The following is a 25039-nucleotide window of genomic DNA, read 5'->3' as shown; positions in this document are numbered from 1 at the left end:
TTTATCTGTTTTAGAAATATAGAACAGGTAAATCATGCCTTATAAATATTTTCAATCAATGCCTAGATTTTTCTTACCAGAAAAAAATAAATGTTTCTTCTTATCCTGTTCTATGCTTACATTTATGTCCCATAACTAAGGTTACTATTATTACCTAGTAATTACTACTTTTATTACTCCAACATAGACTAGCCTCTGGACCTGTCCATCAAGAGACGAAATTCATGATGGTTAAGGCTCAGGCTAAGGCAGACTTTAGAAATAGTCTACTTGCTGGGGTCCAGATTCTGCCATGCCACTTTCTAGCTATATGATCCTGCACTAATTACCTAATCAATCTATTCATCAGTTTCCTCATCAGTAAATGGGAAATAGAAGAGTTCACCCTTTATAGAGTTGTTCAGACTGAGTAAGAGAATGATGTAAGCACTTAGCACAGCTCTGGACAAACAGTAAATGTTAGTTGTGATTTATGAATGTTTTAACGGAGAAATCTGTAGCAAGTTCTAAACAATTGTATTTACCAGGCTTTTGGATCCCAACTTGTTTAGAGTCCTGTCGTTGCCTGTGTACCACTGTGTTCTCCACAAAGACGTATTTAACGTACACAGAGTAATTATCCTTTTGAGTTATACTCTCTGTTTTCCCAAACTGAAAAATCTATATTTTAAACTTTGTAGTAAAGAACAGACTTCTGGGGCTTCCCTGGTGGAGCAGTGGTTAAGATTCCTCCTGCCAATGCAGGGGACACGGGTTCGAGCCCTGGTCCAGGAAGATCCCACATGCCGCGGAGCCACCAAGCCCATGCACCACAACTACTAAGGCTGCACTCTAGAGCCCGCGAGCCACAACTACTGACCCCGTGTGCCACAACTACTGAAGCCTGTGCACCTAGAGCCCGTGCTCTGCAGCAAGAGAAGCCACCACAATGAGAATCCCACGCACTGCAACAGAGTAGCCCCCGCTCACCGCAACTAGAGAAAGCCTGCACGCAGCAACAAAGACCCAACACAGCCAAAAATAAATAAATTAAATAAATATAAAAAACAAAAAAATAGAAATAAAGAACAAACTTCTGAAATTGAAATTTAACTGGTCACACTCTTAATAGTAGGAGGGTGCAGTTTGTAGCATACTGATATGGCTAAAGAAAGCAAGTTACTTTGCAGGCTTTAAACAGAACCAGCTCAGCTGGCATTTGTCCTGGACTTATCTATTCAAAGTACATTTATACCTTCCTCCCAGCCTGTGGAATGACCATGACTATGGTTGCCAGAAATAGAAGTAACCACCTCAGCCTACTTGTCACTGAGACGAGAGGAGATTCATTAGTGTTAACCAAACAGATACTGGAAAGCAAGAAAACTTTATTTAATTATATTTAAGGCATATCCAGCAGATTTTCCTGCCCTCTAATGGAATACCTTATCTGCCAATGATCTTCGTCTGTCTCCTGCTACAGAACAATATAATGGATTAAAGGTTGGGTTTTGGCTGGTTACGGATAGAATTGATCTCAATTCCCCGACTGAACAATTACAGAAATAGAGTTTTTTTGTTTTTTTTGTCTTTAATATTTATTTTATTTATTTATTTGGCTGTACCGGGTCTTAGTTGTGGCATGGGGTATCATCTTTGCAGCGTGCAGGATCTTTAGCTGTGGCATGGAGGATCTTTATTTGCAGCATGCGGGATGTTTTAGTTGCAACATACGGGATCTAGTTCCCTGACCTGGGATTCAACCTGGGCCCCCTGCATTGGGAGCGTGGAGTCTTAACCACTGGACCACCAGGGAAGTCCCCCAAAATAGGTTTTTTTACTCGTTCCATTTTTTTAGTTTTTGCTGAGCTGGGATTCCATTCAGGGTAATTACCTTGACCACTGGCTGGCAGACTGACTAGAAAGTATAGGACAGAAAAAAAACAATGTCAGAAAATTGTGATTAGTCCACTGTTAGAGACCTTGATCACAAGAGTAAGAAATAATAAAAATATCAAAGAGGTGGTGTTAAAAAGCAGTTATGGGTCTTCCCTGGTGGCTCAGTGGTTAAGAACCTGCCTGCCAATGCAGGGGACACGGGTTCGAGCCCTGGTCTGGGAAGATCCCACATGCCACGGAGCAACTAAGCCCATGCACCACAACTACTGAGCCTGTGCTCTAGAGCCCACGAGCCACAACTACTGAGCCCGCGTGCCACAACTACTGAAGCCCACACGCCTAGAGCCCGAGCTCCGCAACGAGAAGCCATCGCAATGAGAAGCCCGTGCACCACAACGAAGAGTAGCCCCTGCTTGCTGTAACTAGAGAAAAAGCCTGTGCGCAGCAACAAAAGACCCAACGCAGACAAAACTAAAATAAATAAATATATTTAAAAAAAGCAGTTGTGATCTTCCAGTGTCTAGCAAGCAAGAGATAGAGAGTTGTTGGAAGTAAAGAACCCCAAGGTAAACAGCAGAAACCCATCTTACCTAGGATGGCTGGCTTTCTTTTTCTTTACGCTATTAGACATTACATTGTTTCTCTGGCTCTGGGAATCTGCCACAGATTCCCACAAAGGGCGGGACATACCTGTCTTGATGGGCATTCAGAAATGGAAAGACCAAAGTATGTGTAGTTTGAGTAAATGTAATGCTGAAGTAAGTCTTACTGGTTACTATGTAACATCAAAGTCAAAATTGTCTTTTTTTTTTTTTTTTAACTACCCCAAATGTCTTTATGTAGTCACTGCAATCTCAGTTCAGGAATTCAGTGTTTTGCTATTTCCTTAAGACCACTTATTGCCATTGCATAAAGCTCTGAGAACAACACTAATTGACAAGTATAATGTGACGTTAAAACTTTGTATGCGCTCTAGTTGATATTGAAAAGTGATTTGAATGATAACTATTGCACCCTCTCCCCACAATCCTCCTACTCAGCAGTAGTTTTACTAACAATGTTTTTGCCACTTAATCTGCTTTACATTCAACTGTTTTAAATTTAAAGAAAATTAAAAATATCTTTAAACTATTTACCTACATAAATAAATGTTTTTCCAAAGAATGTTTATGTTGTTTGGTGTCCTTAAAGTGGCTGTGGTTTTAAACACGAATATAAATATCTCTTTAATGAAAACAAATCAAACCAATGATATTTGTATTTTAAGGCTCAGTTTATGTACAGGATCAGAAAAACTAACTCAAACTAGCTTAAGCAAAAAGGAAAGTTATTGACTCACAAACCTAAGAAGTCTAAGTAGGACAGAATCAGGGGCGCAGCGCCATCAGTACTGGCTGGCTGGTGTTCTCTCTCACCTGGCACCTCTGTCCACCTTTACTCCTTGGCATAATCATCCACTTCTCTCCTACTGCTGATGAGCTTCCTTTCCTCCTGGAAAACAAGGAACTAGCAAATAATATTTGCTTTATATTGTAAATAGCTATAATATTGCTAGTTTTTGCCAACTGAAAGGAAAGAGAGCCCCTTTTTCATAATCCAAGGCTCATTTCTGGGGAAGCATTCTGATTGTCGTGCTTGGGTTATGAGCACTCCCTTGAATTGATCTCTTTCCAGGTAAAGAGATTCTTCTGACCTGCCAGGCCTGGATTATGTGACTGTAACAAAGAAAGAGTATAAGGAAGGGATGAGGGCAATAGGGATTGTGGTTGATAGTCTTATTTATTCCCATAAATGGGAGAAAGGTGACAAATAAAATGCACACAGCATCCGGTATGCTAAAAAGTACTGATTTGTATATGGTTAGTACGTCCTTCTTTCCTTTCCTTTCTAAATTTTGGCTCACTTTTAGTTCAGGTCAACCTAGTAACTTCTTTGAAAATACTTCTTTTTAAACAAATTAAACTTAGTAAAGAGTTTAAAGTTAAACTTTAAAAAATTTTGCTTTTACTAAGACTTTTATTGATAATCTGGATGCCACAAATTATATAAATATGCTTATTAAAATGTAGCTACCAAGCTAGTGTTTTCTATTGTAACTACTAAAGGTTGAGATTTTAGAAAAATATACATGATAAATCATGAATATACTTACGACTTTATATATTTTTCTGCATTTTGCTGATGTACTCTTTTTTAGTGATTCACTTATATGTTTAAACTATTGAGAGGATTATGCAGTCTTCATTTTCAGATTTTAGTAATGAAATGTAGCCAGTAGTTTAAAGTAGCAACCTTTTTAAACATATCTTTAAAACTTCTTTCTATGAAGAAATTTACAACAAACATTTCATATATATATCTATCTATATATATATATATATATGGTCAAGCAAGAGCAATTCTGATCATAACATAAAAAGCCAAATTTCTGTTCCCCCTAAGAATATGAATATCCAGTCTGGAAATAATGATGTGGGTTCTATTATTATATTAACATTTGTAAAGCTTTTTTTTTTTTTTTAATGTATTTATTTATGGCCGTGTTGGGTCTTCATTTCTGTGCAAGGGCTTTCTCTAGTTGTGGCAAGCGGGGGTCACTCTTCATCGCGGTGCGCAGGCCTCTCACTATCGCGGCCTCTGTTGTTGCGGAGCACAGGCTCCAGACGCGCAGGCTCAGTAATTGTGGCTCACAGGCCCAGCCGCTCCACGGCATGTGGGATCTTCCCAGACCAGGGCTCGAACCCATGTCCCCTGCATTGGCAGGCGGACTCTCAACCACTGCGCCACCAGGGAAGCCCTGTAAAGCTTTTATAAGTTATAAAATGCTTTCATATATTACCTCATTTGAGTCTCATGATTTTTGAAGTTTTTCTCTTTTATGTACAAAAGGAACTCTAGTGTGTAGCTTTTCTTTTGTTTTCATAGCAATTCCAATTCAAAATAGCTTTAAATTTCTTTTCTTTTATTTATTTATTTTTGGCTGCTTTGGGTCTTCGTTGCTGTGCATGGGCTTTCTCTAGTTGCAGTGAGTGGGGGCTGCTCTTCGTTGTGGTGCATGGGCTTCTCATTGTGGTGGCTTCTCTTGTTGCAGAGCACGGACTCTAGGTGTGTGGGCTTCAATAGTTGCGGTGCACAGGCTCAGTAGTTGTGGTGCACAGGCTCAGTAGTTGTGGCACACGGGCTTAGTTGCTCCGCAGCATGTGGGATCTTCCCGGACCAGGGGTCGAACCCGTGTTCCCTGCATTGGCAGACAGATTCTTAACCGCTGCATCACCAGGGAAGCCCTAAATTTATTTTAAAATGAATGAGGGCAAACAAAAGTATTGGTGAGAATATGAACCTTGTGCACTGTGGGTGGGAGTGTAAAATGATATAACTGCTATGGAAAGCAGTATGGCAATTTCTCCAAAAATTAAGCATAGAATTACCATATGATCCAGCAATTCCACTTCTGGTTATATACCCAAAAGAAATGAAAGCAGGGACTCAAACAGATACTTGTATACTTGTGTTCATAGCAGCATTTTTCACAATCGCCCAAAGGTGGAAACAACCCAGATGTCCATCCACAAGTGAATGGGTAAACAAAACGTAGTATGTGCATACAATGGAGTATTAGTCATCCTTAAACTGGAAGGAAATTCTGATACATGCTGCAACATGGACGAATCTTGAAGACATGATAAATGAAATAAGCCAGTCACAAAAAGACAAATATTACATGATTCCACTTATATGAGGTACTCAGACAAATTCATAGAGACAGAAAGTAATGGAGTGGTTGTCAGGGGCTGGAAGGAAAGAGAAATGAGGAGTTATCATTTAATTGGTACAGAGTTTCAGTTTTGCAAGATGAAAAGAATTCTGTAGGTGGATAGTGGTGATGATTGCACAACACTGTGAGTATACTCAACACTACTAAACTGTACACTTTAAAATGGTTAAGATGGTAAATTTTATGTTATGTCTGTCATACCACAATAAAAGAAAAAAATGAATGAGGACAGAGAATAACAAGTGTTGACAAGGATATGGAGAAATTTTAACCCTCATATTCTGCTGGTGGAAATGTAAAATGGTGCATCCACTGTGGTAAAAAGTTTGACTGTTCCTCCAAAAGTTATACATGGAGCTACCATATGACCCAGCAGTTCCACTCCTAGGTTTATACTTGAGTATTGAAAACATACATTCACACAAAAACTTGTACACCGGGCTTCCCTGGTGGCGCAGTGGTTGAGAGTCCGCCTGCCGATGCAGGAGACATGGATTCGTGCCCCAGTCCGGGAGGATCCCATATGCCATGGAGCGGCTGGGCCTGTGAGCCATGGCCGCTGAGCCTGCGCGTCCGGCGCCTATGCTCTGCAACAGGAGAGGCCACAGCAGTGAGAGGCCCGTGTACCGCCAAAAAAAAAACTTGTACACGGATGTTCCTAGCAGCATTATTCATAACATCCAAAAAGTAGAAATAACCTAAATGTTCATCAACTGATGAATGGATAAGCAAAATGTGGTATATCCATGCAATGGAATAATATTCAGCCATAAAAAGGAATGAAGTACTGATAAATGCTACAACATGGGTGAACCTTGAAAACATTATGCTAAGTGAAAGAAGCCAGACACAGAGGCTGAATATCCTTGATCCTATTTATATGAAATGTCCTGAATAGGCAAATCCATAGACACAGAAAAGTTGATTCATGGTTGTCAGAGGATGAGGGTAAAAGGAAATGGAGACTGTCTGCTAATTGGTTTTGGGTTTCTTTTTGGAGTAATGAAAATGTTCTGGAATTAGATAGTGGTAATGTTTTCACAACCTTGTGAATATACTAAGAAACGCTAATTTGTACAGTTTTAAATGGTGAATTTTATGGTATGTGAATTATACCTCAATTAAAAAATAAGTGACTACTTAAGTATCCATCAACAGATGAATGGTTAAAGAAGATGTGGTATATATGTCCAATGGAATACTACTAAGCCGTACAAAAGAATGAAATTTTGCCATTTAGATGGACTTGGAGGGTATTATGCTAAGTGAAATAAGTCAGGCAGAGAAAGACAAATACTGTATGATATCACTTATACCTGGAATCTAAAAAACACAACAAACTAGTGAGTATAACAATAAAGAAGCAAACACAGTTATAGAGAACAAACTAGTAGTTACCAGTGGAGAGAGAGAAGGGGGAGGGACAATATAGAGGTAGGGGATTGAAAGGTACAAACTATTACATATAACATAAATAAGCTACAAGGATATATTGTACAGCACAGGGTATATAGCCAATATTTTATAATAGCTATAAATGGAGTATAACCTTTAAAAATTGTGTATCACTCCATTGTACACCTGTAACTTATATAATACTGTACATAAACTATACTTCAAAAAAAACGAGGGCTTCCCTGGTGGCGCAGTGGTTGAGAGTCCGCCTGCCGATGCAGGGAACACGGGTTCGTGCCCCGGTCCGGGAAGATCCCACATGCCGCGGAGCGGCTGGGCCCGTGCGCCATGGCCACTGAGCCTGCGCGTCCAGAGCCTGTGCTCCGCAACGGGAGAGGCCACAACAGTGAGAGGCCCACGTACTGCAAAACAAACAAACAAACAAACAAAAACGAAATGACTACTTAAGATTCCTAAACTTAGTTGTGTAATTTCAGTGAAAGCTTACATTTCATATAACTTTTCCCCACCCTCCACCTATTGCCCCTGCATGACCTAATCTCATCTACTGTTGTACCCCAGTTACTTTACACCCTAGCTACTGAAAAACTTACAGGTCCCAAATGTACTGTGCTGCACCATTCCCATTTTTTTCTTTACTCAGGATACTCTCATCCCCACTTACTCCCACATTTTCTGTTTCTGCCAAATTCACACTCATCCCACACCCCTTCACAAGTGTCTCCACCTCTCTGGAGTCTTCTGTGACCAACCCTAGTAGAGTGAATTACCTTTCCTTTTCAAACAAGTGTAGTTAGTACAACTATATTTTTGTGTGTCACACTGTGTAACAATAATTTGTTTGCATTTCTGTCTCCCCCACTAAATTACCAGCTTCCTCAGAGCAGTAAGTGCTTGTTATTCATCTCTGTACCTCCAGCACCTAACACAGTTCTTGGCAAGTAGTAGGTGCATGATAGATGAGAATAATAATAATAGATAACCTTTATTTAATATACTTACTATGTGCCACATATTACTAGTATACTTTACATTTAATAATTCATCTTAATCATCACAACAATCCCATCAGTGAGTTGGGTACACAGTGTGGTTAAATAGCTTCCCCAAAGCTGCTCAACAAGTACGTAGTAAGGCTAGGATTTAAACCCAAGCAATCTAGCTCCAGAGTCTGTGTTCTTAACCACTACGCTATATAGCATCACATATATTAAAAAATGGTTACACACAAAAATTAATTTTATAATTTCACTCCATTCTAGGCCTAAGCTGCTTTTATCATTTTCTTAAGTAGCATTTATGTTAGGGGAGTTATGTACATTGTTTTATTTGTTTGAGTTGCCATAGATACTAATATAATTTTGAAGTAGTATTCAAATAATTTCCTCTGGTAATGTTTTCCTTTTTAATAAAATGAACACAGTAAGGAATCATGTATATAGCAAAGAGAAGTTTACTGGGGACTATGTGCCCAGTATTTATGCCCACTACTTTTAGAGTTCTTGTTTCTATGGAGAATGATGAAGACTGTGGTTCTGTGTTAGTATTTTAGGCAGATGGAACATCAGTCAAAACCTATAAATGCTGGGACTTCCCTGGTGGTCCAGTGGGTACAACTCTGTGCTCCCAATGCAGGGGGCCCAGGTTCAATCCCTGGTGGGGGAACTAGATCCCGCATGCATGCTGCAACTAAGAGCCCGCATGCCGGGGCTTCCCTGGTGGCGCAGTGGTTAAGAATCTGCCTGCCAATGCAGGGAACATGGGTTCGAGCCCTGGTCCGGGAAGATCCCACATGCCGCGGAGCAGCTAAGCCCATGCGCCACAGCTACTGAGCCTGTGCTCTAGAGCCCGTGAACCACAACTACTGAAGCCTGCGCGCCTAGAGCTAGTGCTCCGTAACAAGAGAAGCACTGAGATAAGAAGCCTGCACACCACAACGAAGAGTAACCCCCACTCGCCGCAACTGAGAAAGCCCGCATACAGCATTGAAGACCCAACACAGCCAAAAATAAAATAATAAATAAATAAATTTATAAAAAAAAAAAGGAGGAGTCCGCATGCCACAACTGAGAAATCCACGTGCTGCAACTAAGATCCCGCGTGCCACAACTAAGACCTGGTGCAGCCAAAATAAATAAATAAGTAAGTAAGTATGTACGTACATACATACATACATACAAACAAAACCTATAAATGCTGTACCCAGCTTTAAAGTTTTATTGTACTGAGTACATGTGACTTCCTCATAGGCATAATCTAAAATTGTGCAGCAGAGCAAACGGGGTTATGTTTGACCCATTGCTAGAGAGCAATGCCAGCATTTCTTCTGTTTTGTAGCATGACAGATATGATATTAAAAAGTATATGTCAAAACTCAGCCATAATTTATAACTAAAGGTAAATAGGAGACTACATTTTCTTATTTTAGTAATAGTAATTATATTTGTGGCAAAGAAGAATTTTATTTGTTGGTGTCCTAAATCTTTAATAAGAATCAAGGAGCCTGAGGGAGAAATAAGTCTTGTAGCTTTTTTATTAAAACAGAGCAGGTATATTATTCTTCCTTTCCCTCTTAGTTTCCCCAAGTATACTTTATTGGCTTAATTTACTTCCTTGGTTAGATTGCATAGGGCCTGAGTGTTAGTGCTGCCATACTGATTAAATGATTTACTGACAAACTCCATGGAGCCTATCTAGTTGACTGTTTTAATGACACCATTAAATTTCATGTAGTTTATTATAGCACATCTATGCAAAGCTGGAGTTTAACTATTCTCACATTTTCTTGTTGTGCTTAGGGAACCTTCAAGACATTATTTTTACCAACTCATTCTTATATTCTTTCTCTGATGATAAAACATATAAGTGAAAACATTCAGCAGACATTAAGAACCTTCTTTGACAGGCACTCACTTCCCCTGCAAAATTTCCATATTGCCTGTGTTTCTTAATGGCCATTCTTGAACTCTCTTCCATTTTAAAACTGCTCCCTGCAGCTTTCCTGAACATGAAGATTTTCTTTTTCTTTCCACTTCTAGCTTTCCTTTCTCTGTACCTCGTGGTCACTTGGAGGCTGCAAGGATTTAGCACTGGTCATGCCAGCCTCTTCAGACGCATCTCTGTCTGTAGTTGGGTCTCCATGGTAATGAGAAGCAGAAAGTGCTGAAGTAGCACACTGTGTAAGGACTGGCAGGAGAAAACAGTGTTGTGGCCTGTACAGGAATAGCACTGAATCCCCATGGTGCTGGAGAAGCCAGCAAGAAGCGCGCTGTGGCGGAGAGCAGGAGACTCTCGGTTAAGGACGCAGATTTGGCAGATTTATTAGCAGCAGTATTCTAAGGTGAACCTAATTTACAGTTAGTGCTCTTTTTCAACTGGAAAAAACATTAAAATTTTTTTCCTTATCTTTTAGGAGGCCGGACGCTCCAGTGCCTGATGGCGAAGGTGAAAAAAATATAGAAGAAAGTTCAGACAGCGAATCTTCTTTTAGTGACTAAGCTTAATGTTGATAACAATTACATATACATGTGTTGGTACATATTTACATTCTATAAGAAAGAGAACCTGAACTTTAACTCTTAGTCATAAAAGCATCAAATGGCTACATATCCACCACCAAGCTTCCTCTATGTTAAAAAATAAATAAATAAAGCATTTATAATAAGCTGGCAGTATGTCTTGTTACCAAAATAAAGGACCCTGAACTGAAAAGTAGAATCGCCTAAATAAAGTACTCAATATTTGAGGGATGCAGTGAGCATCTAAAATGAAGTCAATGTGAGTTTAGTGATCAAAAATAGACTCAATGCAAAACAAAAAAGTGAATTTGGCTAAATATTCCATTTTTGTGAACATTTTAGCATGAAAAGTATTATGTACATTTGTATCTTAAGAGTTGTTAAAGAAATTTCTGGCAGAAAGTAATACTGGATTGAAATTTTCTGTGACAGCTGGAAGCTTATATATCATATTTATTGTGGATCTGGAACTTATTGGTAGTATTTATTAGCATGTAAAGCTTTTCACAACTTGGCCATTAGTTCATATACTATCAAAGTTAGATATTCTTATTATGTTTATCGTCAAATAGAAATTGAATTGAAAGTAGTTTCAGTGTGGTTCAGAGTGAGCTGATAGCAGAAGTTGACAAAGGGAGGTGATGTGGGGCAAAAGAGGTGTTTGCTGCTGTCTACCCCTTGCCTATTCAGAATTGAGTCCAGTGTTAAGTCTACTCCATTGCCAGATCTTCAAAATGATGACCAGCCACAGTCTGTAGAAGACTACACAGGAGGATTAGCGAGACAAGCTGTAGTTCCTTGTGCTACAACTGAACTCAAGACCAAAACTCATATCCATCATCTCTTTCCTGCATCACCCATTTGAGACTTTCCTTGCTCTCTTCCAGAAATTCAGCAGGTCTAGTTTGGTTGAGTGACCCAGACCTTCATCCCTTCAGAGATGGGCCTTGGTTACTTTGCCCCTTTTAGGCTGTGATTATCACATTTGTCTGTTTGCTGTTCACACCAGGCATAGAAGCATCAAGAATCACCCCAATGAATCGCCTGAGTTCCAGACACATCCTCCTTGTTTCATTTTGTAATTGTAATCCTAGCTCTCCATGTTAACCAACATATTAACTCCCTTTTCTTGCCTGTTGTCCCACAGACATGAGCAGCCCAACAGAATCAGTTTGGCAGCAGTAGCTTCAGTTCTGTAGAAATTGTACTGTGCTTCTTGGTAGAAATGTTCTAGCTTTTTCCTATTCCCCTGTCTAGGAAACAGGACCTCCAATTCAGCAGAGCCAAAGGTGGTAGGGGGGATGGGAACCACAATTCTGCAAGTAGGTTACTGAGAATGGTGGTAGGAAGGGCCAGTCGTATTTCTATCCTCTTGGCTCCTAGACCCATAAATTCTAGCAGTTGGGGACATGGAATTACATACTGGCCTTTGGTATAGTGCATGTATCACTTCCTAGAAAATAGCACCCCAGCCCTGCAGGCTGTATCTCTCAGCTGGTGTCTAAGCAGATGCTGTAATAGTCCATTTCATTGTTGTGTTAGATTGACTGCTTCTGGATAATGCTGCATATGATAGGATCATGGATCCAGTAATTCACGTTGCTCTTCATTTACTACAAAATAGTTCCTCAGTCTGAGGTAATATAATTCAAGATACCTTATTTGTAATAAGCATTAATTTTTTTGGCATTCTGTAAACTATCAGATAGTAATGATGACTGAGGTACTGATGGAAGGGAAAACAAGCCTGAATTAAGAATACAGATTAATTACAATAGAAAAGAATTACTTCCTCCTCCAAGGTGGAAGGAAATTAATGTAAACAACTTGCTGCCATGTGGCTAATTTATCTCCTGAAGGAGTGTTACGAGTCATTGGTTTCTGCTGCTGACAGATCACGTGTTCAACAGTGACATAACTCCATCAGCCTTAGACAAAGCTTAAGCCCTCGGGTCTTTGCCTAGCCTCTATCTCTGCCACCATGATTACTTCACTTACGGGTTTGTTGTGTAAGCCTGGAGTGGTAAAGGGCAAGGCTGGTATAAATCTACTGAAGAATCATCCTGTCCACCTAATCTTTGCCTCCTCAGGTTAGTGCTCTTTTATTGACATTCCATGATACAAAAATCTACAAACTTTTCCATAATCAAGACTGTGTTTATCCTTGACTCAGGCCACATCTTTCTCCATCACTCTGAATGACCAAGTGTACTGTTTGAAGTTCTATCAGGAAGATTTTTCATTTTTCCCTTACCACTGATCCTTCCAGGCACCTCTGAGAGGAGACAGTGTGGAAGCCAGCCATTTCTGGCTCACACCGAGATAGCAAGCTGGTCTACCCATGAACAAGACCCACATTTTCCTTCTCTGTCATCTGGTATGTTAATATTGCAGAAATAGCCTTACTTCTTCACTTCTCCCTGTCTCCATGCCATTTCCCATAAGATTTTCACTGCCTTCCCACTCTGCGTGGAGTTATTCTGCCTCACCTTTGGACTCTGAACTTAGCCGTGTGATTTTCTTTGGGTCAATGGAATATTAGCAAATTTGATCCAAGCAGAAGCTTGAAAAATACTTGGGTAATTGGTCTTGCCTTCTCTTGTGCCTCTGATATAGAAACATGACTGGGATAGTCTGATGGAGAATGAGAGGTGTGTGGAGCAGAGCTAAGCTGTTCTAGTCACATAGCAGCCAAACCCAAGATGTGAGCGAGCCCAGCCAAGATCAGAAAATCTGCCTAACCAACTCCCAGCTGGCCCTAGATGCCTGAATAATAAATGCTCACTGTTGAGTCGCAAAGGTTTTTTGGTTGTTTATTACATAGCATTATTGTAGCAATAAATACTGATAAAACTGACCATAGGGGATTCCCCGTGGATCATAGGAGTAGGTTGAAGGAGATGCATTAGTCCATGAGAGGTAAATGATACGGGAATCTAGTCTACTTGTCCATGTAACTTACATGTGCCCTCTGGACTTGCTCAGGCTTGATCTCAAGTGTATCATTTCCATCAAAATAATGGATTGTTACTGTTACTGTCTGGCCCTATGATATGATGAACCTGATAACACCTAGCTCATGACGGGCAGCTCCAATTAATAACTTGATGTCATATATAAGGAGATTCTCACTTTCTGCCAGGCACAGAGGCATGCCAAGGGTTGCTTTTCAAACAATGATGAGGCAGGCCTTTGTTCCAGAACCTAATGTCTGTACTGTTAATCTTCTGTTGGAGCTTGCCAGAGATGCTATACAGTGTTCTACCACAGATATTTGTAGCATCAATGGATAATCAGTCATATAGTCTGAGCAGGAGGGCAGCTCACATCACAGCCTGAGCCTGCTGCAGAGTCCTCTGTCTTGCCCTGGGCCCCACTTGAAACTAGCAGCCCTCTAACTCTCCCCATAAATGGGTGAGAGCAGCATTTAGCTTCAAAAGTCAAAGTCCCCAACACTGTACCTTTTTCTTAATGGTAGAGGGTGCAAGTTCAATAACTTGTCCTTCACTTGGAGGCATGTCCCAGCATCCTCCAGACCATTGGACCCCTAAAATCCACAGGGGTCCAAATCTTCCATCCTCCCACTTTAACTGAGGGACAGTGATGACATTTTAGATCACTCGATATCAAGTCTATTCAGTGCGCTCTTATCCAACTACCTTTGAAAGGATTGCATTGTACAGTTACTTTAATAAGTGGCTTATGGTACTTTAGAGAAAAAGTGGGCAGATATTTATTCTATATGCTTGTAGTGGCATAAGTAGCATTTTTCAAAGGGCATTGGTCCCCTTTTCAATTGATGAACATGAAATGATAGTTACAGGATAACACTTCTGCATTATAGCAGTTGACATCAACTTTTTGCTCTCTGGTTCTTCCTTTTTTGGATAAAACACCCTAGTCTACTGCCTTCTACCTTGAACATGAGCTACACTGTGCTCCCTGAACACCAAGGAACCTTGGTTGCCACTTCAGCCTTGCTGCTACTTTGCCAATGATGGTTGGAATACCACTACCTGCCTTGTGCCATTATAGAATTCTATCATCTCAATTAATATAAGAGAGCCCAATTCTGTGGCATCATTTCCTACTGTGAATCCTGGTCTAGATACCACGAATTTTCTCAAATATATTGTTGCCATTCTCATTAGTACAATCTTTACTGCCTTAGTAAAGAGAGTGTTCTCCGGGCTCTTCCTGGGAAAATAATAGGTTGGTTCTCTTGACACATGACATAAATCCATTCTAACATTCCCACCTCTCTGAGCCACTGACCTCTTCTTCATTACTTTGACAAGGCAATTCCAGCGTCTCCATCTCATTTAGTGTAGGCCATGAAGATTCAAGAAGCCATCCCAACAGCCTATTAACACCAAGTGTCCTTGCCAGGATGTTAAATCTTGAGTCATAAGAGAGTGCTCCCATGTCAATAAACTCTCCTCTATCCAGTCTAATATTCTGCCACTCTGGTCCAGCACATTCAAGATCTATTCCCACACATATTCTTTAAATTCCTGCCAGTAATGATTAGCCAGTTCCTAAAATTCTTTCAGTAAAGCTGTCTCTTCCCAGATCAAGAACTATATTTTCTCTCTCAGCTAAACTTGGCATTAGTTATTCTTCTCATGGCAATGGGAGGAAACAAGTTCAGTCTTGAGGTAGTAAGAGTCATCTTACAAAACATCTACTTTAGGTGAACACTGTGTGTGGTCTCCAGGTAAGGGGAGGCTGCTTTCCTCTAGAGAGGGAGAAAGCTGCTTTGGCTGGTGTGGAAGGTTCAGAGAAAACCAGGAATTCAAGCTCCTCAAGCGTATCCACCCAAATTTTCTCATCGCAAGTCTCCGTCTCTCTCCTCTGATACCAGGGCTGTGACACTAGCAAAGGAGCCTTGTGGAGGCTGCACATTTTATCTCCTTTGCAGCTCTGCCGCCCTTACAGTTGCACTCTGAGCCTGATTTTCACTACAGAAGTCCTACGGCTAAGGAGATAATGGTCTCTTTAAATACTGCCAAGGTGACCTTTTGGCTTTCAGTGTGCCCTAAGATGATAGTTGGCTGATCTGAGTTTGTTACTTACTTCCTTTTTTCAAGGCTTCCAAGGCAGATAGCAAATGCTAACTAATTCCACAATCCTTTGCCCCCCAAACCATTCTAGTGACAGAACTACTGGATAACCCATTTCTTCTTGTCCCATTCCATCACAGGTGAGATTCCTAGGCATTGTGATGCAGACCAGGGATTACCACCATCCTGCTTATCCTAGCAATAAGGTAAGTGATCCCATTGCAGAATCCCATCCTAATGATCTGCTTTCAAGGATCACTCTCATACCAAAGTCATATGTTATATTCCTCCTAAAACAGACCTTGAGACAAACATTTGGGTGCAAGTAGATGATTTGTGAACTAATCCCAGGAAGCAGGAGTAAGAGAGCAGGAAGAATGAGAGAGGGAAGAAAATGTAACACGAGGATATTATCAAGATTGCCATTGTGAATGCTTGGGAGTTGATTCCAGGACCAGCACCTCTTTAGAAATGAGCAGGTGCTTCTCAGAACCGTCCACCAGAAGGACTAGAGGCTAGATCACATGTCCACTATCCCTGGACCCACTGGTTGAGGACATTTCTCGTCTACACTTAGGGGATACATTTGCATTTAGGCCTCGGGGCCTCCCATGGCCTAGAAAAGGACACTTTGTCAGTAAGTGGAGAGATGGGGCACTCATATGAGGTGAGTTATTGTCACTAAAAGGTGCAGCCCTATTTACAATAGCCCGGAGATGGAAACAACCTAAGTGCCCATCATCGGATGAATGGATAAAGAAGATGTGGCACATATATACAATGGAATATTACTCAGCCATAAAAAGAAACGAAATTGAGCTATTTGTAATGAGGTGGATAGACCTAGAGTCTGTCATACAGAGTGAAGTAAGTCAGAAAGAAAAAGACAAATACCGTATGCTAACACATATATATGGAATTTAAGAAAACAAAATGTCATGAAGAACCTAGGGGTAAGGCAGGAATAAAGATGCAGACCTCCTAGAGAACGGACTTGAGGATATGGGGAGGGGGAAGGGTGAGCTGTGACAGGGCGAGAGAGAGTCATGGACATATACACACTAACAAACGTAGTAAGGTAGATAGCTAGTTGGAAGCAGCCGCATGGCACAGGGATATTGGCTTGGTGCTTTGTGACAGCCTGGAGGGGTGGGATAGGGAGGGTGGGAGGGAGGGAGACGCAAGAGGGAAGAGATATGGGAACATATGTATATGTGTAACTGATTCACTTTGTTATAAAGCAGAAACTAACACACCATTGTAAAGCAATTATACTCCAATAAAGATGTTAAAAAAAAAAAAAAAGAAATAAAAAGGTGAGTCTGAGATTGAGGTGAACTGTCGACTACAGCTGTGGCTGAAATCCAAGATGGTTCTAGGAAAGAGTTGCAGGGCACCACTAGAAGCATCAGCTACAGGTTCCAAAACACCAAACTTACCTGAACTTACCTTTATTTAAAATGTATAATTTTCTTCTTGGATATAAAGACAAAGTGGATGGTAAGCCAGACTCAAGATTTCCAGAACATTTTCATCAAAATTTTTAGTTTTAAAAGTCTTCCAAGAATGAGCAAAGGATAAACAATGGCTAAATCTATATCTTTATAGTATGTTGTAATTATAATATGATTTTTAAAGGTTTCCTTTTAAACATACCCCACAGAGTTCCTCTGTGAAACTTTTATATCTGAACTAGCGCATGGCTCCCATTAAAGAATAAATTGTGTCCGTGTGCTGGTGAAGAGTGCCCAGACAACGTAACGTTCAGTAAAACTGCTTTGTTTCTGATCAAGTTCTTCCCCAAAACAAGCTTGATTTCCAGAATTCGTGAAGAGCTTAAATTCCATAATTTAATGCTGTGCTTTAAACAGCTGCTGCAATGATGCCAAGGTGTCTTTTCAAAAACATTCAATTTTACCTTTCTTGTTAGTAAGATTAATAAACAGTAGGAATGATACTAAAGCAAGTGTCACTCTGACTTTGATTTCGGATAGATAGCTTTAAATAAAACATTTATCTTCCTTTGGAGCATGGAGTGTAAAGATTTTATCTGTGACTCCATTTCTTCGCTTCCCCAAACAGTATTATTTTCAATTGGCAACTTACAAGTAAATAAATTTGGAAAAAACTCATTTTACAATATCTACAAATTATTTACTAGGCATCTGGGTATACTTATGTTTAAATTAATATAATTAGATTAAAGCACCTTAAAAGTAAATACTTCGTTTCACAGTTAACATCGCAAACTTTTTTTTCACAGTAAGTCCTAAGTATTGGAATAATAGCATTCTAGAAGAAATCTTAGCAAAATGTCTAGTCTGATTGCCTCATTTTTACCAGTGAATGAATTGAAGCCCAGAGGAGTCGAATGATTCCCTCAAATGTAAGAAAGAAAAGAGGTTTATTCATATAAACAAAAGTGCTTAATCTATCAGTAATATTCTTATCTTAAATATTAATACTATTAGTTATTCATACAAAAGCAAATTACTTAAAATTTCAGTAATCTTATTAAAATTTCACATTGTAATCTTCAAAATAGAGTTGTGAAACAAATTTTATACTTAAGGATATTCTAACATCAGTATTTCAGTTTTTTCACTTATATTAAAATATGTGACCCTGTGGCAATCAAATAAAGCTACTTCTACATTTTCTTAGGGACATCTTAACCATACTGGTTTATACATTGCTATACTGTCATTCTAGTTTTCCAAATCAAACCTTAGAAAATTCTAAGAACCTGGCAGTATAGTTTTCTTTTTTTTCATAAATTTATTTATTTTTGGCTGCATTGGGTCTTCATTGCTGTGTGCGGGCTTTCTCTAGTTGCGGTGAGCAGGGGCTACTCTTTGTTGCGGTGCACGGGCTTCTCATTGCGGTGGCTTCTCATTGCGGAGCACGGGCTCTAGGTGCACGGGCTTCAGTAATTGTGGCTTGTGGGCTCAGTAGTTGTGGCTCGCAGGCTCTAAAGCACAGGCTCAGTAGTTGTGGCGCATGGGCTTAGTGGCTCCGGGGCATGTGGGATCTTCCCAGACCAGGGATCGAACCCGTGACCCCTGCATTGGCAGGCAGACTCTCAACCACTGTGCCACCAGGGAAGTCCTGGCAGCATAGTTTTTAAATGGCCTATGTAAACACACAGTACCTAGATAGCAAAATTTTTAAAACCCCAAGGGTAAAATCTATAACAAAATTCCATGAAAGATACAAACTATCAAAAATCACTCCAAAAGAAATAAATAATTTGAACAGCCTTATATTTACAGAAGAAATTGAACTTACAGTTAAAAACATTCCCATAAAGAAAACTGGACACCCACATGGATTCATTGGTGAATCCTACCAAACATTTAAGGAAGAAATAATGCCAGTTCTACACAAACTCTTCCAGAACACTGAAAAGGGAAAACTACCTCTATGAGACCAACATTAATAGGATACCAAAAGCAGACAGACATGACAATAAAAGAAAATTATAGACTAATATCCTTCATGAAAACAGAGGTAAATATTCTTTAAAATGTCTTAACAAATTGAATCTGACATCATAGAAGATGTACAGATGTCCAATAAAAATATGAAAATTGCTCATCATCATGTATCATTAGGGAATTGCAAATTAAAACAACAATGTGATTATACCACATACCTATTAGAATGACTAAAATCCAAAATACTGATAATACTAAATTCCGGGAAGGATGCAGATTAACAGTAACCCTCATTCATTGCTGATGAGAATGCAATATAGTACAACTCCTTTGAAAAACAGCTTGGCATTTTCTTACAAAGCTAAACGTAGTTTTATCATACAGCAAGCATGCTCCTAGATATTTACCCATGAATGTTTATAGCAGCTTTATTCATAATTCCCCAAACTGGAAGTAACCAAGGTTTCTTTCAATAGGTAAATGAATAAACAAACTCTAATATATTTATACAATGGAATATTGTTTGGCAGTAATAAGAAGTGAATTACCAAACCATGGAAAGACACAGAGGAACCTTAAATGTATGTTTCTAAGTGAAAGAAAGCCAGTCTGAAAACACTACATGTTATGTGATTTAAACTATATGACATTTTGGAGAAGGCAAAATTACAAAGATAGTAAAAGATCATTAGTTGTCAGGATATGAGGGGAGGGAAGGTAGGACTGAACAGGTGAAGCACAGGGCATTCTTAGGGTGATTAAACTATTCTGTATGAAACTGTGATGATGGACACATACCATTATTTATTTCTCAAAATCCATAGAACTATATAACATAGAGTGAACTTAATATAAACTATGGACTAGTTAATGATAATATATCAATACTGGTTCATTAATTGTAACAAAAAATTGTTTTGTTAATTATAACAAATTAGTCACTTTAATGCAAGATGTTAATAATAGGGGAAACCGAGAGGGTGGGTTGTGAAGTGGAGTGTGTATCTGAAATTTCTATACTGTTCGCTCAGGTATTCTATAAATGTAAAATTGTACTAAAAAAATATTTTTTAAAAAACAATACATTGGACTTCCCTGGGGGTGCAGTGGTTAAGAATCTGCCTGCCAACGTAGGGGACACAGGTTAGAACCCTGGTCCGGGAAGATCCCACATGCCGCGGAGCAACTAAGCCCGTGCACCACAACTACTGGGCCTGTGCTCTAGAGCCCACGAGCCACAACTGCTGAGCCTGCGTGCCACAACTACTGAAGCCCGTGTGCCTAGAGCCCGTGATCTGCAAAAAGAGAAGCCCACGCACCGCAAGGAAGAGTAGCCCCCACTCGCAGCAACTAGAGAAAGCCCGCATGCAGCAATGAAGACCCAACACAACCAAAATTAAATAAATTAAAACAAACAAACAAACAAACAAAAACAATACATTATGTCCAAGTGGAATTTATCCCAGGAATGCAAGGTTGGATTAACACTAAAAAATCAATTAATGTAATTTATCATATTAAAAAACTAGAAGAAAAACCATATAATCATCTCAACAGAAAGCACATTTGACAAAATTCAACATCCATTCCTGATAAAAATTCTCAACATAATAAAAATGAACTTCCTCAACCTGATAAAAAGTGTCTACAAAAACCCGACAGCTAACATGACTTAATGGTGAAAGGCTGAATACTTTTCCCCTAAGATTAGGGAACAAGACAACAATGTCTACTCTTACCACTTCTATTCAACATGCCACTGGAGATTCTAATCAATAAGATAAGGCAAGAAAGGAAATAAAAGTCATACAGATTGTAAAGAAGTAAAACTATTTTTACTCACAGATGACATTATTATCTGTGTAGACAATCCATTGGAATATATCAAAACAGCTACCAGAACTAATAAGTGAGTTTAACAAGGTTGAAGGATACAAGATCAATATACAAAAATCAATTGTATTATTATATACTATCAATGAACAATTTTAAATTACCATTTACAATAGCATCAAAAACCATGAAATCCTTAGGGATAAATCTACCCAAATATATGAAATACAGGTATACTGAAAACTACAAAACATTGCTGAGAGAAACAAGAAGACCTAAATAAATAAAGTGATTTACTGTGTCCATGGATTGGAAGACTGTGTTGTTAAGATGTCAGGTCTTACCAAACTGATCAATATCTTAAAAGCAATCCCATAAAAAAATCCCCAAAAGCTTTCTTTTAAATAAAAATTGCCCAACTGATTCTAAAATTCATTTGGAAATGCACAAAACCTAGAATATCCAGACCAACTTTAAAGAGAACAAGGTTGAGGCTTCCCTGGTGGCACAGTGGTTGAGAGTCCGCCTGCCGATGCAGGGGACACGGGTTCGTGCCCCGGTCCGGGAAGATCCCACATGCCGCGGAGCAGCTGGGCCCGTGAGCCATGGCCGCTGGGCCTGCGCGTCCAGAGCCTGTGCTCCGCAATGGGAGAGGCCACAACAGTGAGAGGCCCGCATACCCGGAAAAAAAAAAAAAATCCAACTTAAAAAGATGAGCAAAAGATTTGATCAGATACTCCATCAAAAAAAAGGATACAACAGAGTGAAGTAAGTCAGAAAGAGAAAGACAAATACCGTATGCTAAGACATATATATGGAATTTAAGAAAAAATAAATGTCATGAAGAGCCTAGGGGTAAGACAGGAATAAAGACACAGACCTACTAGAGAATGGACTTGAGGACATAGGGAGGGGGAAGGGTAAGCTGTGACAAAGTGAGAGAGTGGCATGGACATATATACACTACCAAATGTAAAATAGATAGCTAGTGGGAAGCAGCCGCATAGCACAGGGCAATCAGCTCGGTGCTTTGTGACCACCTAGAGGGGTGGGATAGGGAGGTTAGGAGGGAGGGAGACGCAAGAGGGAAGAGATATGGGAACGTATGTATATGTATAACTGATTCACTTTGTTATAAAGCAGAAACTAACACACCATTGTAAACCAATTATACTCCAATAAAGATGTAAAAAAAAACCAAAAAACCAGGATACAGATGACGAAAGCACATGAAAAGATACACACAACATAAGTCATTAGGAAAATGCAAATTAAAACCACATCAAGATATTACTATACACCTATTAGAGTGGCTAAAATTTGAAATCCTGACAATACCAAGCATTGGTGAGGATGTGGAGGATTTGAGGGAAAGTTTATACATAAATAAATAAAATCAGTGAAGATTCTACATACATATAATAGGAGTTTAAGAAAGGAAAACCATGCAGTGTGACAAATTACAAAAAGTACAATTCAAGAAAACGTTCCTAAAATAAAAAGGATTGTATATTGAAATTGTATATTGAGAAGGCACACTATATGTATCTGAGAAAGTAGACCCAGAACAGCTAATAAATATCAAGATATATTTCATTAAACCTATTGGACAATAAAAAGAAAGAAGAAAATTCTTTCGGCTTCTAGCCAAAAATGACCAAGTCACTTCTATATGAAATAACATTAGATTGTCATAAACCTTTTTAATAGCAATAGTTTATGCTGAAAAACAATGGCATAATATATTTAAAATACCCAAAGAGGCTTCCTTGGTGGCTCATCCACCTGCCGATGCAGGGGACACAGGTTCGAGCTCTGGTCTGGGAAAATCCCACATGCCATAGAGCAACTAAGCCCGTGCACCACAGCTGCTGAGCCTGCACTCTAGACCCCGCGAGCCACAACTACTGAGCCCATGTGCCGCAACTACTGAAGCCCGCATGCCTAGAGCCTGTGCTCCGCAACAAGAGAAGTCACTGCAATAAGAAGCCCACGCACCACAATGAAGAGTAGTCCCCACCCTCCACAACTAGAGAAAGCCCGCGCACAGCAACGAAGACCCAAGCAGCCAAAAATAAATAAATAAAATAAATAAATGTATTTTAAAAATAAATAAAATACCCAAAGAAAGAAAATGTGAGCTAAAGATTTTACATCCAGGCAAACTGGATATAAATTTTTTAAAAATATTTTATTTTATTTTATTTGCTTCGTTGGGTCTTCATTGCTGTGCACGGACTTTCTCTAGTTGCAGCCAGCGGGGGCTTCTCTTCGTTGCGGTGTGTGGGCTTCTCATTGTGACAGCTTCTCTTGTTGCATAGCATGAGCTCTAGGCACGCGGGCTTCAGTAGTTGTGGCACATGGGCTCAGTAGTTGTGGCTCGTGGGCTCTAGAGCGCAGGCTCAGCAGCTGTGACACACGGGCTTAGTTGCTCTATGGCATGTGGGATCTTCCCAGACCAGGGCTCAAACCCGTGTCCCCTGCATTGACAGGAGGATTCTTAACCACAGCACCACAAGGGAAGTCCCAAACTGGATATAAATTTGAACTTCAAATATAAACATACAAACTCTTAATCCTGGAACTCAACAAAACAAACAACCCAGTTTTAAAAATTGGCATAGGACTTGAATATGTATCCTCCCCAAAGAAGATATACAAATGGCCAATAAGCACATGAAAAGATGCCCAACATCACTAATCATTAGGGAAATGCAAATAAAAACAACAATGAGGTAACACCTCACACCCATTAGGATGGCTATTATAAAACAAAATAACAGAAATAGCAAGTGTTGGTGAGGATGTGGAGAAATTGGAACCCTTCTATAATGCTGGTGGGAATGTAGAATTGTGCAGTTGCTGTGGAAAGCAGTATAGCAGTTCCTCAAAAAAAAATTAAGCATATAATTACCATATGATCCAGTGGTTCCACTCCTGGGCATATATCCAAAAGAAGTTAAAGCAAGGACTCAAACAGCATTATTCACAATAGCCCAAAGGTGGAAGCACCTCAATTGCCCATCCATAGATGAATGGATGAACAAAATGTAGTATATACATACAATGAAATATTATTCAGCCTTAAAGGAAATTCTGTTACAGACTACAACATTGACAACCCTTGAAGATACGATAAATGAAACAAGCCAGACACAAAAGCACAAATATTGTATGATTCCATATGTATGAGTTACCTGGAGTAGTCAAATTCACAGAGACAGAAAGTATAATGGTAGTTACCATTGGCTTGAGGGAGAGGGGGAATAGGGAGTTATTGTTTAATGGGTACAGAGTTTCAGTTGAAGATGAAAAAGTTCTGGAGATGGATAGTGGCGATGTTTGCTCAACAGTGTGAATGTACCTAATGCCACTGAACTGTACACTTTAAAATGATTAAATGTTAAATTTTATGTATATTTTATCACAATAAAAAACACTATTATGATCATGCAAGAACCTAGGAACCTAATTAGGAAATATAGTTTCCACGAGACTGTCCTTAAAAATCTAATACCCCTCATAGGGGGCACAGATGAGTAAACAAGGTTGCAGTGGAATGTAACAACCAATACCATGTGCTAGATACTGGCTCTAAGTGCTCAGAGCAAAGATTTATTTGTTTGTATAACAAATGACTACTAAGTACTTTTGTTCTGTGCCAGTACTTTTCTAGGTGTCAAGGATATTGCACTGAATAAAACAGACAAATGTCCCCACCTTCATGTAGCTTACCTTCTTATTGGGGTAGAGAGAAACAAGTAAAATGTACTGTATGACAGATGGTAATAATTGCTTGAAGAAAAATTAAGCAAGGAAAGAGGTTAGCTAGTAGAGAGTGTGGGGAGGGATTCACAATCTAGTGATGGGAAAGACATAAACAGATACTTCTTAAAAATCAAGATGAATGTTCCACAAAGAATATATATGGGACTTCCCTGGTGGCGTGGTGGTTAAGAATCTGCCTGCCAATGCAGGGGACACGGGTTCAAGCCCTGGTCCAGGAAGATCCCACATGCTGTGGAGCAGCTAAGCCCCTGCACCACAACTACCGAGCCTGTGCTCTAGAGCCCATGAGCCACAACTACTGAGCCCATGTGCCACAACTACTGAAGCCCA

The 25039-nt window shown here is 39.6% G+C and overlaps 1 protein-coding gene across 5 annotated transcripts in view; it reads left to right on the top strand.

Annotated features, from left to right (window-relative positions):
- WASHC3 (WASH complex subunit 3) overlaps positions 1-10733 on the top strand; it is a 51817-nt gene extending 41084 nt beyond the window's left edge. For 3 of the 5 annotated variants that reach the window (XR_014297440.1, XR_014297441.1, XR_014297442.1), the window contains exons 7-8: positions 8824-9211; positions 10482-10733. Coding sequence is in view for 2 of the 5 variants with exons in the window: in XM_082666133.1 (XP_082522259.1) it covers positions 10482-10566 (85 nt within the window). In the remaining 3 variants the exon portion in view is untranslated. The remainder of the gene's footprint in view (positions 1-8823; positions 9212-10481) is intronic. The other 2 variants (XM_082666133.1, XM_082666132.1) reach the window with 1 other exon arrangement.
- Positions 10734-25039: the final 14306 nt, after the last annotated feature.

This window comes from Grampus griseus, assembly GCF_964374135.1.
Source record: "Grampus griseus genome assembly, chromosome: 11".
NCBI classification, from domain to species: domain Eukaryota; kingdom Metazoa; phylum Chordata; class Mammalia; order Artiodactyla; family Delphinidae; genus Grampus; species Grampus griseus.
This window is presented reverse-complemented; position numbering and strand designations above follow the sequence as displayed.